This window comes from Hyperolius riggenbachi, chromosome 8 (assembly GCF_040937935.1).
Source record: "Hyperolius riggenbachi isolate aHypRig1 chromosome 8, aHypRig1.pri, whole genome shotgun sequence".
In the NCBI taxonomy this organism is placed as follows: Eukaryota; Metazoa; Chordata; class Amphibia; order Anura; family Hyperoliidae; genus Hyperolius; species Hyperolius riggenbachi.
Window position 1 is genome coordinate 156,138,267 of NC_090653.1, and position 15,285 is coordinate 156,153,551.

Sequence of the window (15,285 nt, forward strand, 5' to 3'; positions counted from 1 at the left end):
ACTAAACAGCCGGGGATCGCACGAATAGATGCGCGTGCTTTCGCTGGCATTGGGCTCCGCCCACCCGCCATTTAGAAGCGCCGGCGGGTTAACCCACGATCTGCCGCATAGTAAGTGTATAATACACTTTGTAATGTATACAAAGTGTATTATACAGGCTGCCTCCTGCCCTAGTGGTCCCAGTGAGGGACCATCAGGGCAGGAGGCAGCCCCCCTAGTAAACACACACACTGATCCTGCCCCCCCCCCGCCCCCTGATCGCCCACAGCACCCCCCTGATCACCCCCCAGACCACTGTTTTCACCCAATCACCCATCAATCACCCCCTGTCACTATCTGTCAACGTTATATTTCAGATTAGGTCCTAAACTGCTCCCTGGGGGCTCTTGATCACCCCCCACATCCTCAGATCCTCCCCAGACCCCCCCCCCAGTGTACTGTTTACATCTATTTTCCCCTGTAATCACCCACTGATCACCTGTCAATCACCCATCAATCGACCCGTCACTGCCACCCATCAGATCAGACCCTAACCTTTCGGGCACCTGATCACCCGCCCACACCCTCAGATCGCCCTTAGACCCGCCCTCAGATTATCTCCTGTGCATTGTTTACATCAATTTTCCCCTCTAATTACCCGCTGATCACCCATCAATCACCCCGTCACCACCTGTCACTGCTACCCATCAGATCAGACCCTCATCTGCCCCTTGCGGGCACCCAATCACATGCCCACACCCTCAGATCGCCTTCAGACCCCCCTGATCACCTCGCCAGTGCATTGCTTGCATCTATTCTCCCCTCTAATCACACCCTGATCACCTATCAATCACCCCGTCGCTGCTACCCATAAGATCAGACCCTAATCTTCCCCTTGCGGGTACCCAATTACCCGCCCACACACTCAGATCGCCCTCAACCCCCCCCCCCATCATCTCCCCAGTGCATTGCTTGCATCTATTCCCCCCTCTAATCACACCCTGAGACACCCATCAATCACCTCCTGTCACCCCCTAGCACACCTACCCATCAGATCAGGCCCTAATTTGCCCCGTGTGGGCTCCTGATCACTCGGCCAAACCCTCAGATCCCCCTCACACTCCCTTCCTATCACCTCCCCAGTGAGGGTGATGGCATCTATTCTCCCCTCTAATCACCCCCTGGGACACCAATCAATCTCCTCTTGTCATCACCTGTCACCCCATAGCACTCCTATCCATCAGATCAGGCCCTAGTCTGCCCCCTGCAGGCTTCTGATCACCCGGCCAAACCCTCACCCGCCCCACCGCAGTGACAGAATTTTTTTTTCTGATCACTGCTGGTCTCTACGACTGAATTGTGGCTGAGACCAACCGTTATGCCACACAATACGCAACCGCCAATCCAAGAAGCTACCATGCCCAGCCTTTTCGGTGGAAACCACTTCAAGTTTCCGAACGTAACATTTTTTGGGGCCTTCTCCTTAACATGGGTCTAGTCAAAAAGAATGTAAAGCGGTCTTATTGGTCTAATACATCACATGTCCATGTTCTTTGCTGCCATGTCCAGGTCACGATTTGAGAACATCCTGCGCTTCCTGCACTTCAGTGCCAATACAACCTGTCACCTAAGAGGCCACCCTGCTTATGACCGGTTCCACAAAATTCGGCCCCTCATAGACCACCTGTCATCAAAATTTGCAGATGCTTATACCCCTGAACAGTCATTTTGAGGCATTGGTTTCCAGACTACTCCTCACGGTTTTGGGCCCCTAAAATGCCAAGGCAGACACCCAAGGTATTCCGTTAGGTGTATGATGAGTTCATAGAAGATCTTACTTTTTGTCACAAGTTTGGAAAATGACACTTTGTGAAAAAAAAATAAAAAAATTTGATTTCAAAAAAATAAAATCTTCTATGAACTCACCATACTCCTAACAGAATACCTTGGGTGTCTTCTTTCTAAAATGGGGTAACTTGTGGGGTTCCTAAACTGCCCTGGCATTTTAGGGGCCCTAAACCGTGAGGAGTAGTCTGGAAATCAAATGCCTCAAAATGACCTGTGAAAGCCTATTTTTACACATACCCATGCTGGGTGGGAGAAATATCTCTGTAAATGGACAATTGCGTGTAAAAAAAAAATAAAAAAAATCTCATTTACAAAGACATTTCTCCCACCCAGCATGGGTATGTGTAAAAATACACCCCAAAACACATTATACTATTTCTCCTGAGTACGGCGTTACCACGTGTGACACTTTTTTGCAGCCTAGGTGCGCTAAGGGGCCCAAAGTCCTATGAGCACCTTTAGGCTTTACAGGAGTGCTTACAATTTAGCGCCCCCAAAATGCCAGGACAGTAAACACACCCCACAAATGACCCCATTTTGGAAAGTAGACACCCCAAAGTATTCAGAGAGGGGCATGGTGAGTCCATGGCAGATTTCATTATTTATTTTGTCACACATTAGCAGAAATGGAAACTTTTTTTTTATTTTATTTTTTTTTTGTCACAAAGTGTCATCTTCCGCTAACTTGTGACAAAAAATAAAATCTTCTATGAACTCACCATGCCTCTCACTGAATACTTTGGGATGTCTTCTTTCCAAAATTGGGTCATTTGGGGGGTATTTATACTATCCTGGAATTCTAGCACTTCATGAAACATGACAGGTGCTCAGAAAAGTCAGAGATGCTTCAAACTGGGGAAATTCACTTTTTGCACCATAATTTGTAAACACTATGGGCCATATGCAATTCTCTTTTTCACCTGAGTTTTCTCCTAGGAGATAATTTTTAATCTTCAATTTTAAATAACTTTCCAGCACTTTTCAACTAAAAAAGTACCAAAAAGTAAGTGAAGAAGTAATATGAAAATTATTTTGAGCATTTTCTTGCTTTCTGGTGGCTTAAAAGGCATTTTTTTGACAAGTTTAAAAATATCGCCTTGGAGATAACTCAGGAGAAAAAGTGAATTGCATATGGGCCTATAACTTTTACCCAAACCAATAAATATACACTTTTTTTTATCAAAGATATGTAGCACAATAAATTTGGACAAAAATGTATATAGAAATTTTTACTTTATTTGAAAAATGTCAGCACAGAAAGTTAAAAAAATCGTTTTTTTTTTTTTTTACAAAATTCATATCTTTTTTGATAAATATGATAAAACTAAAAATCACAGCAGCAATCAAATAGCACCAAAAGGAAGCTGTATTCGTGACAAGAAAAGGAGGTAAAATTCTTTTAGGTGGTAGGTTTTATGACCGAGCAATAAACTGTTAAAGCTGCAGTGGTCTGAATGGAAAAAAAGTGTCTGGTCCTTTTAGAGCAGCCTGTAACGCAGCCCACCGCACAGTAATGAAAAATCAATGGGCTGTTCACAGTGCCCACGTTCTGGGAAAGTGCAGCATGCTGTGCGTTATACTGGGCTTTAGCTGCGTTAGACTGCTTGCACATGTTCAGTGACTAGCCACATGGCTAATTACCATATTTTTTGGACTATAAGACGCACTTTTTCCCTTTTGGGGGGGGGGGGGGAGTTGGTGCGTCTTATAGTCCGAATACAAAATTTTGCGACTGCCACCATCCTTCCTCTTGTCCCCTCTGGTGTCAGCTGTCCCCTGCCCATCCCCTCTGGTGTACACTGCCCCCCTCCCCGTGACCCCTCTGCTGTCATCTGTCCCTTTAAAATAGATGCAGAGAGCGCTGCAGATTACTAAGTACCGGTATATACACACCGAGGGAAGGGGCCACACATCTTCACATAGCCCTCCTTTACTCCGGTGTCCTTTACCCCCCCCGATGGAGAACGCTGCAGGTTACCGGCAAGTTTTTTCAGAACACGGGAAGGAGCCACAAAGCTTCGGAACGCAATGCCCAATCAGGCAGGGGGCGCTGCCCGAGACGGCCAATCACAGCCCTCTCTGCTCACTGCTTCCTCCCAATCACCAGCCCGGCTGATAGAGCCTTTGTCCCGCCCTCCAGACTATCGGGAAGTCCGTGATTGGCCATCTTGCGCAGCGCCCTCTGCCTGATTGGGCATTGCGTTCCGAAGCTGTGTGGCTCCTTCCCGTGTTCTGAAAAAAAAACTTTCTGGTAACCTGCAGCGTTCTCCATCGGGGGTAAAGGACACCGTAGTGGAGGAGGGATATGTGAAGATGTGTGGCCCCTTCCCTCGGTGTGTATATACCGGTACTTCGTAATCTGCAGCGCTCTCGGCATCTATTTTAAAGGGACAGATGACAGCAGAGGGGTCACGGGGATGGGGGACAGCGATTCCAGAGAGGGGGGACAGTGTACACCACAAGGGATGATGGGCAGGGGACAGGGATATAAAAGGGGGGGGGGAGGGTGAAAGCGTACACCAGAGGGGATGATGGACAGGGGACAGCAGACACCAGAGGGGGGGGGGGGGGTGGACAGTGTACCTCAGAGGGAATGATGGGCAGGGGACAGCAGACACCAGAGGGGGGGGGGATGATGGGCAGGGGACAGCAGACACCAGAGGGGGGGGGGGGCAGTGTACCCCAGAGAGAATGATGGGCAGGGGACAGCAGACCCCAGAGGGGATGATGGGCAGGGGACAGCAGACACCAGAGGAGGTAGGACAGCAGACCCCAGAGGGGATGATGGGCAGGGGACAGCAGACCCCAGAGGGGATGATGGGCAGGGGACAGCAGACACCAGAGGAGGTAGGACAGCAGACCCCAGAGGGGATGATGGGCAGGGGACAGCAGACACCAGAGGGGGGACAATGTACCCCAGAGAGAATGATGGGCAGGGGACAGCAGACACCAGAGGAGGGGGGGGGGGGGACAGCAGATGAGGCCATGGGGATACAGGAGGAAATGAGGACACAAGATGTACAAGGAAGGCACAAGGGGGACAATAATTGGGGCAGAACATATACAAGATGCTCCTGGACCATGGACGCACCAGGTTTAGTATAATTTTTTTTTTCCATGATTTTTATGCTCTAAAATTTGGTACGTCTTATAGTCCGGAGCGTCTAATAGTCCGAAAATTATTATTCACTGCACCGTGGTGACGTAACCTGGACTCATAGTGTTGTCCGGATCATGAATTAATCATTCATTTGATCCGGCTCTTTTTTGTGAGTCGACTCACCCGGATCATCACAATGAACGATTCGGTTCACAATGGATGTCTGTCTGGAAGAAACAGGAACATACAGAATGTACAGTGCAGGGAAAGTCCTGTCCTGCTAGTCATTTCACCCCCAGTCTGTTTCCCTAGTAAAATGATTCAAATGATTCGGTTCAAAGATCCGGATCTTTTCAATGATCCGATTCAAATCATCCGAATCCTTGAAAAGATCCAGACTTCCCATCACTATCCTGGAGCGGCTGTTCTATCAGTATAGATAGAACGAAAACAGCGCACCAAGAGCCACATAACGCAGCTCCATGCATGGCGTTAGGGGCACGTTATGCGAACTTAACGTCCCCTAAAACGCAACGTCTTGGTGTGAAAGAGGCCTAAAAGGAACCAGAGATGAAAAAATAAAGATTTTATACATACCTGGGGCTTCCTCCAGCCCCATACGCGCTGATCGATCCCACGCCGCCATCCTCCTCTGCCTGCAGCTACGAGAACCGCCTCACCGCTGTTCCGTCAGTCGGAGCCAGTCTAAGCGTAGCAGAAGTGCGCTCTTTGCGTATCTCTGCAGCAGTGCATGGAAAGATACGTAGAGGGCGCACTTCTCCTGCGTAGCTGGCTCCGATGACGTCAGCGACGGGAGCTGGTTCTCGTAGATGCAGACAGCGGAGGACTGCGGCGTGGGATCGATCAGCGCGTATGGGGCTGGAGGAAACCCCAGGTATGTATAACTTATTTTTCATTTTTTCATCTAGGGTACATCTCTGGTTCCCTTTAAGGGGTTTTAAACTGCAGTCCTTAAGTGGTTAAGACACAACTGATGCATGAAAGATCAGCAGGATGCCAGGCAACTGGTATTGTTTAAAAGGAAATAAATATTGCAACTTCCTCAGATACGTTCTAGATGTATAGTATTTTAGGTGCATTAGGCTACTTAAGATTTACTGATTGCAGTGGCACAGGTATTGTGCCCCCCACCCAATGTATAACTGCACTCCACAAAGGTTGGGGACCCATGACCCCATGTGTGACCTCAGATAAGTGTGTCCAATTGTCGATGCGCTCATCGGTATGTGTCAGCTGTGATAGCTTCCACCATTAGCATAGGGACACCTCTACGAGACTGGTCTGAGGGGCTTACCCGCATGTCTGTGGCTATGTGTAACCAACAATCTCATTTTTGGAGGTGTTGTGTCAATCTGTTGGCTGTGAACCTGTGAGTTTGAGCCAAGTTCTCCTTACATTTTGCATTGGCTAATTAGCCCTGTCCACCCAGGAATGCCGCCTATAACACTTTCACAGCACTAAGAACTCAAAATATCCAGAGACTCCGGAAAACTGTGCTGCAATGCTTTATCACATTTCTGCCTCTTTATAACCACTAGGAGTTTAAGAGTGTTTTTTAAAAATAAAAGCTTTGCTTCCTCCCTTAGCCTAAAGCCTGACGATTTCCATCCGAGCAGGAAGCCAGCTACAAATACATAGCACTGCAAAAAAAGACCTGGAGCCACAGCTGTATAAACAGATAATACACCTACCGTGGTGAGTGCCTAGCAGAAGGTAGGACTAGAAATTCATATAAAGGATTTCTTTAACAGAGGAAGTATAAAAATATATCACTAAACATGTAAGTAAAGATCACTGCATAATACACATTTTAAACAATGGTGGATGTTTCTTAGTGAAAGACTCCTATGCCAGCTGGATAAATAAAAACTGCCAAGAATTAAAATAATTCTAATAAAAAAAACCTAACTTCATTAAGATAACAGAGATCAGAGCAAAATGTCAGCAGGTGGCATCCTTAATGAGGTGTAGTAGCATAACCAGTTAAGTTAAACCAAAGGTTGAACTTAAAGTGAACCTCCGGACTAAAAATCTACTCAGCGGAACTGAAAAGGCTTGGTGTTTCTTTAACAGTTTCACAGCATCAGAACTTTGTTTTTCTTACCAAAGCATCATTTTTAGCTGCATTTTAGCAAAGCTCCGCCCCATCAAAGAAAACTGGCTTTTTATCCCTGATGCTGTGCAAAGCATGATGGGATTTCCTGTTATTAACGTTGCCTAGCAACTAGGAGGGGTGATCAGCACACAGGACAGTTGGAACTGTGTCTCATGCTCCCTGTCACCCCCTTAAATCAAAAAGATGGCTGCCCTCATGAAATCAAACATTTGCCTGTTCTTTTAAAACAGGGTGGGTAAGAGATTATATTACCTATCTATTTTATTTAACATAACTAATGTAACTTAATGACAGCATGTTTGTTTAGGCTGAAGTTCCTCTTTAAAGTGAACCTAAACTGAGAGGGATATGGATTTTTCCTTCTAACATAATGCCAGTTGCCTGACTCTCCTGCTGATCCTGTGTTGCCAATACTTTCAGCCATAGCCTCTAAACAAGCATGCAGATCAGGTGCTCTGACTGAAGTCAGACTGGATTAGCTGCATGCTTGTTTCAGGTGTGTGATTCAGCCCTACTTCAGCCAAAGGGATCAGGACTGCCAGGCAACTGGTATTGATTAAAAGGAAACATCCATATCCCTCTCAGTTTAGGTTACCTTTAAAGAGGGACTCCAGTGAAAATAGTGTAATGAAAAAAGTGCTTAATTTTTACAATAATTATTTATAAATTATTTAGTCAGTGTTTGCCCATTGTAAAATCTTTCCTCTCCCTGATTTACATTCTGAAATATATCATATGGCTACATTTTTACTACTGGCAGGTGATGACCGTTGAAGTAGCTGCAGTTGCAGTTTCCAAGCTGCAGTTGGAAACCGCTGTTATTTCCCAAAATTCAATAAGGCTCCCACAGTGTGATGTCAGCACCTCAGTGCTGTGACGCGCTGACATCACACTGTGGGAGGTGTTTCACCACAAAATCAGCCATACAGAGCCCTCTGATGATCCGTTTGAGAAAAGGTAAAGCTTTCTCGTGGGAAAGGGGGTATCAGCTACTGAATGGGATGAAGTTCAAACTCAGTTTCTCTCTTCATAAAATGAAATAATGTATGGTACATTATTTGGCTGTGTATGAATTCTGGGCTTTTCTCTGTGTAATTGGATAACCTTTACTGATACATTTGCCACCTTGTTGAAAAGCACATGGACATTGCTACAACAATCTCTACTCCTCTGAGAAGGCCTTGCACTACTAGATTACTGGAGAAGGTTGGAAACTGGAAGGTAGTCCCTCAACTGAACTGAAAATGTTATATATGCAAGACATTGCAGTACCTGTCTGTGTCACTATGTGAGACTGTGTAGCCTCCAATCCATGGCTGCGATAGTGATATGCTAGACACAACCAGCATACTGATCTTTGGCATCATAAGACAATGATGCTCATTTTGGAACTGTGATCAAATCCGCAAAAATTATCTAAAAGAGACTGCATGGCTGAATGCTTAATTTGCTGAAACTGTGAAGGCCTGTACACACGCTAGATACAGGTCAGCCAGCAGGAATTGGGAACCAATCCTTCAGGCGACATTGCAGGACCAAGGCTGACAGACGCAACGCTAGCCTGTGCTCTATTCCTATGTGGGAGGGGGAGGAGCAACGTAGGAATGACAAAGTGGTCAGGGGCTGTCACTCCCTGTCACTGCTCTACACACACTGGATTCTCAGCAGAGGAAGTCGCTATTGGCTGAGTTTAATTTAGCATGTGTATAGAGCTTTTGCAGTGAGTGTAGAAAAATAGCCTCCACCATTCACTACAAGGGGAGACCACTGGTAACTCCTGCACAAGATCCATAATGATTATACTCACCACATTGCTACAATCTTTTAAAATACCAACTGATATAGCTAAAGGAGGCCACACACACACACCATATAATTTTTAATATCTGTTTAATTCGAGAATTGCAATACATTTTTCTGACTGATTGTAACATTTTAAAAATATGACCAATGTACCACACACATGTTCAATTTTTCCCCAATTATAATAAAAATGATTTTAACGTTGAGAAAATTGCAAGGGTGTGTATATTAATAAATAGACAAATTTAACACACCATGCAATCTTTAGAACAATTTCCAGCATTCTGGACCGATAAAAATCGGAAAAAAATTAAAATCCAATCATATTTATCGAATTGCCGTAAAATCAGATCATTTTATTGTATCGTGTGTGGCCTTTAGCTTTATCAGGCTTTCTAGTGGCATACAGAAACAATAAATACAACAAATAAAAACACCCTCTACTGTGTAGATTAGTGGTTCTCCATGATGGCAATAGACACTCCAGTCCACTATGCACTTCATCAAGCTGGTGTTTATATCCACTGCTGAATATTCACGCACTGACATGAAGAGATTCCTTACAGGAGGAATCATTTCTAGCTCATACTGTATATCTGTAAATAACTTCTGTATTAGAAAGTCAAAATTTTATTTAGCACACACACACACACACACACACACACACACACACACACACACACACACACACACACACACACACACACACACACACACACACACACACACACACACACACACACACACACACACACACACACACACACACACACACACACACACACACACACACACACACACACACACAGAGATCAGTGGAACATTACCGTACCAAATAAAGAAGCAAGCCTTTGATGGTTAATTTCCAGCTGCAGGACCTCAATATTCTGAGATGACTGACATTATCCCAAGGACCTTTAAACAGCAGTCTCAGAGGAGACAATAACCCATCACGTTATTGTTTAGCTTAAACTTACTGGACTTCCAGTTTCCTGGCTTTCGACTCCGTGCTACGCATAAAAATGTTCATTTGAAATGAATACATTTACAGATCTTGTATACAAAAATCTAAAAAGTGTTGTTGCTGATGTAACCACTAAGAGTTAAACATGTTGTCACAGCCTTTCTGGCTCCAGTTTAGATTACCTCTTTACAGGAGGCAGCATGAGCACTACAGTATTAATCCTGTGATTTCCAATATTTCCAAACTGCAGTGCCACTGATATGGATAAAGAGTGACCTGTGGGGTCAGTCCTCCCACATGCAGGCACTTATTTCAGACTCCCAGCGGACATGATTAATGGTTCTCTGGATAAAGGCCATAGGCTTACTTACCTTTGCACATGCTAAAAGCCCAAGGGATATAGCAACTCTTGCTCGTAAATCAGGACGATCTTTGGGCCATACGTGAGAAAACATAGCTTTTAAGATTTTCTTTGAATCCACATCTTTCAACTGTTGGAAGATAAGAAAATATAACATTATATTGCACAACCGAGACAGTTCTAAGCATTTGAACTTTTTTGTATATAGTAAAATTATATGTTGTGAACAAATGCTTCAGTTATTTGCTTTTAATGAATGTATACAGATCAACCAACTTTCTGCAAAAACGCATGATGTTCTTTCATGGAGACTTCTATCTTCAGTGGAACTTTGTCCAAATTATGAGTTACAGAAATGTATAATGATGTGAAAAAATACTTGCCCTCTCCCTTCAGCAGTCAGTGTTCCTGTACATAATGCATAAGGCTCTGTTCCCACTAGAGTGGATAACAGACCATTCTCTGCTCCTTTCTAAGCAGAGAGTGAACGCTCCTAAGATATACATAGGAGCTGTCACACTTGTCACACTGCAGCAGTTCAGCGGGATTCGTTGCAGTAAGCAGCACTGCACTTCTGCGCAGGCCGCGACAATTCCAGGCAGGCGCATGCGTTCCCCCATATAGCCAATGGGGGAGCGCATCTTCCCGGGCTCCAGCCTCATCACTGTGAACCATCAGAGCGGATATTATACTGTCCACTCCCGCTGGCCACATGTGATGCGGAAGTTAAGTGGGAACTAAAGCCCCATACACACACTCAACCAAAGACGCTTGGTACAAACGAGAAGACAAATTTAAGCGATAAAAAGATACGCCTTGACGTGCACACGTTAATAAACACCGCACAACAAAACTAACGACTTCCTTAAAAGACGTATGCTTACAATATCGTTAAAGCTCCACAGCGACGTCTCTTCACCATAGTCAATAATCGTACATAATAGCATAATCGTACTAGATTTGTGTACACATTAACAGTTTGCAGACGTCTTCTCACCAACTTTTCCAAAATCAATCCGACAACCGGAACGATTCAACCTCTTTTTATCTGTCATTTGCCATTTCTTATCTGTCGTTCTCGCTCAGTCCTCTGCACGTCTACACGTGAAGACTGTCATTCAATTTGACAGTTTGATTTTCGCTCACTGTAAAAGACGGCGGTTGAGCGTATGGATGGGGTTTAAGTTAAGTGTGCTAGAATTTGATCCCTACCAGCAAGAACACTTTACACAACTTTTCCCTGTGTTTCTTACCTATCTTAACTTCATGTATATGTTACGGCCAGAACCCGAAGTTTGGCCACTTCTAGTTCTGGCCGGCCACTTCGGGTTCTGGCCGGCCAATGTGCGAAGTGGCCGCTGCGCTGCGGCCAATGTGAGGAATGGAATGAATCCTGTAACATTCATGTATATTCTGGCCCCAGCGCAGCGGCCAAACCTATCGCAACTTAGTTATTTTAATGAAATTAAGCCGGCGGCTTTTTCTCTGCCTCTTTCTCTCTCCTCCCCCCCGCCTCTCTCTCCTTCTCTTATTATTGGCAGCACTACGTGTCCCCCTCCAGAGTCGTTCGTCGCACCAGGGAAGCCTGCCGTTCCTGCAGAGCGGGGTGCTGGCAGAAGCGATGTCTGCAGCCTCCCCGCTCTGCTCTCCCTGGCGCGACGAACGACTCTGAAGGGGGGACACGTAGTGCTGCCCATAATAAGAGAAGGAGAGAGAGGCGGGGAGAGGAAGGAGAGAGAGAGAGGCAGAGAAAAAGCCGGCGGCTTCATCTGTTTCATTGCCGCCGGCTTAATTTTATTAAAATAACTAAGTTGCGATACGTTTGGCCGCTGCGCTGCGGTCAGAAGATACATGAATGTTACAGGATTCATTCCATTCCTCACATTGGCCGCAGCGCAGCGGCCACTTCGCGCATTGGCCGGCCAGAACCCGAAGTGGCCGGCCAGAACTAGAAGTGGCCAAACTTCGGGTTCTGGCCGTAACATATACAAACAATGCAAAAAGCTGTACCTATTTAACCTCCCTGGCGGTACGCAGATATGGTGGCTGCATCCGCGGGAGGGATTTTTTTCATTAAAAGTATTTTCTTAATGTTAGCTAGCACTAGTGTTAGCTAGCACTAGTGGCCAACTGTGGCCCTCAATTCCCCCGGCACTGGTCTGAACCCCCCCCCCCCCGAACGCCGCCAGCAACACTCTGTCTGCGATCCCGCGAGAGCCGCAGCTTCCCAAATGGCTTCACTCGTCACTACGGCGCCGATGAGACATGACGTCATGCGCAGTTCCGATCCTCCCCATAGCGAAGCTGGGTGTTGATTGGGAGGCTGCGCCATCGCGGGATCCCTGGGGGGTATGTATACCGGAGGTGATTGGGGGCGATCAGAGGGGACCTGAGCGACTTGGGGGACATGGTTAGCTAGCCAAGTGCTAGCTCAACCAGAGAAAACCATTTTTATTAAAAAAAAAAAAAAATCCTCCCGGGGCAATGCGATCCCCTACAGCGGCTAGCCCGACACGGTGTTGGGCTTACCGCCAGGGAGGTTAAAGAGAGTCTGAAGTGAAAATAAATACTTTTTACCTGCTATTTAGCTTAAGCAATATGAGCAGAGGTAAAACGCTGCATTCCCACGGCAGAACAAGAGCTTTAAACCCCCAAAATTCCATGACTTTCCAGGTCGTGGATTTTGCTTCCAGGGCCGGCAGAGCTTTGTGCTGTAGCTCTGCCTCTGCTGGAGTCAATCTCCGCCTCTCCCCGCCCCTCAGTGAAAGAAGACAGAGGGGCGGTGAGAGACAGCGATCGGCGGAGATTGACTGCAGTAGAGGCAGAGCTACAGCGCAAAGCTCTGTCTCTACCAGGAAGCGATCCCCGCATTTTGCCACAGGCATTTGGGGGCTATAACGCCCTCGTTCTTGTCGAGATGTCCATATGGCGGAATATCGTTTTTCCGATAAATTGAACTGTATATGATCAAATAGAAATAAATCTAATATTTCCTTCCCTTAGGGTACAGAAGACAAAGACTTGTGATGATCATGGTTATTATAGGTTAATATAGGTGCATTGATTATTAAGACATGTATAGCCTATTTTTAATATAACATGTAATGCTAAATTGTCCAATCTGTGTCCCTCTAGGAAGATCAGATGTTAGTTAGCAAGTAGTTAGCCATTCAGGAGTGTTTGAATAGAAAGGAGACCACAATCTGACTAATAGTTAACACAGTTACCTTGCCTTGCCAAACAAGAGAAGTTAAGTGACAATAACAGAGACAGTCTTAACTGGTTTTTGTTTAAGAATGGACTAGCATCTGTATACAATTGCTCAAACCTGGCTATATTGAATGCATAGAAACCTTGCATGGGGGTTTTTCACAATGTTTGTGCTTCCAAAGGTTACTGAAGTCCGGACACAAAAACAAGTCTTAGGAAATATACTGACTTTGCTGTCAGCAATTTGTCATATTAACCTCCCTGGCGGTAAGCCCGAGCTGAGCTCGGGCTATGCCGCGCAGGAGGATTTCTCAGGGCCTGCTGGGGCGATTCGCCCCATTCAAAGTGCTGTGCGCGCAGCCAGCACTTTGCTAGCCGCGCGCACAGCTCGATCGCCGCCGCTCTGCGGCGATCGCCCGCACGCAGCGGCGAAAGAGGGCCCCCACCCGCCAGAGCCCTGCGCTGCCCGGACCAATGAGTTCCGGGCAGCGCTATGGGCTGGATCGAGTGCGCATGACGTCAGGACGTCGGCTGACGTCCATGACGTCATGCCGATCGTCGCCATGGCGACAGGAGAAGCCAAACAGGGGAACGCGTTATATACGCGCTCCCCTGTTTGCTATTGATGCCGGCGACGATCGCACTAGAGGGCCACATGCGCCCTCTAGTGGTGTTTCATGTAGCTACCACTCTGGTAGCTTTACATGAAACAAAAAAAAATAATTAAAAAAAACGTTTTTTTTTGCCCATTTGCAAAAAAAAAATTAACCGCCAAGGAGGTTAAAGAAACATAAGGTTATATTACAATTCCCCATCTAGGTTCAGAATACAGACAGCACATGTATGCATTATTGCATAACAATTAAGAAAGAATATATAAAATGTTATGGCGTTGTATATGTATTAATATCAACATTCTTTGAATGCATATATCCAAAATGATATGGAAATGTTATATTTATCCTTGTTGCATTGTAGACAATTATATTAATGGATAGAGATATAAAACTTTGCTAACATGCACAATGTGTTATAATGAAAGATCCATGGTAATTTTTAAGTATGCCACTATGATTTTTGGATAAAATCAAATTTATCTGGAATATGGTAGAAAAGGTCACTGTATACTGAATAATAACCAGTGATCCAATCCAGATCAGCTATCCATAGACATGAATTTTTATAGCATTGATTTATTCACAGTGAGTTATAATTAATAGAACATAATCAAAATGTCTTTAGTTTTTCAAATATCCCATCAAGAATGTGATTAGTTAGCCAACAGCACCTCCAAAGGGTGAAATCCAGTATTGCACTTGGGTTTAAGATTAGTTATAGAAAACTCCCACTGTTCACTCCCACTGCCTTGTGATAGGCTGGAAGATTTGATCTTCTGGGCAGGACTATAGGTAGTGATGAGAATAAGAAGAGAGAGATCATTCAACAAGTGAGGATGAGAGAGGATCAGATCGGAGCAGACCAGAACATAAGGAATCCAGGCCATCTGAATGATGACGCCCAAAGGAACACGCCCTAGACTCCATATTGGTAACTATCAATGACCAATTTTTTTAGCTATATGGTTTATCACAGCGCAGATATCTGAACGTTTGATTTATTGACAATTATTTTTCTTATTTTATAGTCATTTATAGCCAAAGGGAGTGAGCTCTTTCAGTGCACAGAAATTGCTTACTCCGTATCTTTGATAAAACCCACACAGTGGGTATATTTTTCTTTAGATAAACACAATCAATAGTTCTATGGATCGCTGGCTGTGAATGCCATAACTTGTTTTGGATAAAAGCGAAACTTAAAGCTGTCTCCTCTAAGCATTTATATTTTGGTATTTTGCCGCAGCATGTGCAGGCCACGACTAGCAA

General features: G+C 45.2%; 1 protein-coding gene across 2 annotated transcripts in view; it reads right to left on the reverse strand.

The window, feature by feature from the left end:
* The window catches only part of ABCB7 (ATP binding cassette subfamily B member 7), a 214,102-nt gene that overhangs the window by 135,092 nt on the left and 63,725 nt on the right, over positions 1-15,285 (reverse strand). For both annotated transcript variants that reach the window (XM_068247587.1, XM_068247586.1), the window contains exon 4: positions 10,203-10,322. In XM_068247587.1, coding sequence (XP_068103688.1) covers positions 10,203-10,322 — 120 coding nt within the window. The remainder of the gene's footprint in view (positions 1-10,202; positions 10,323-15,285) is intronic.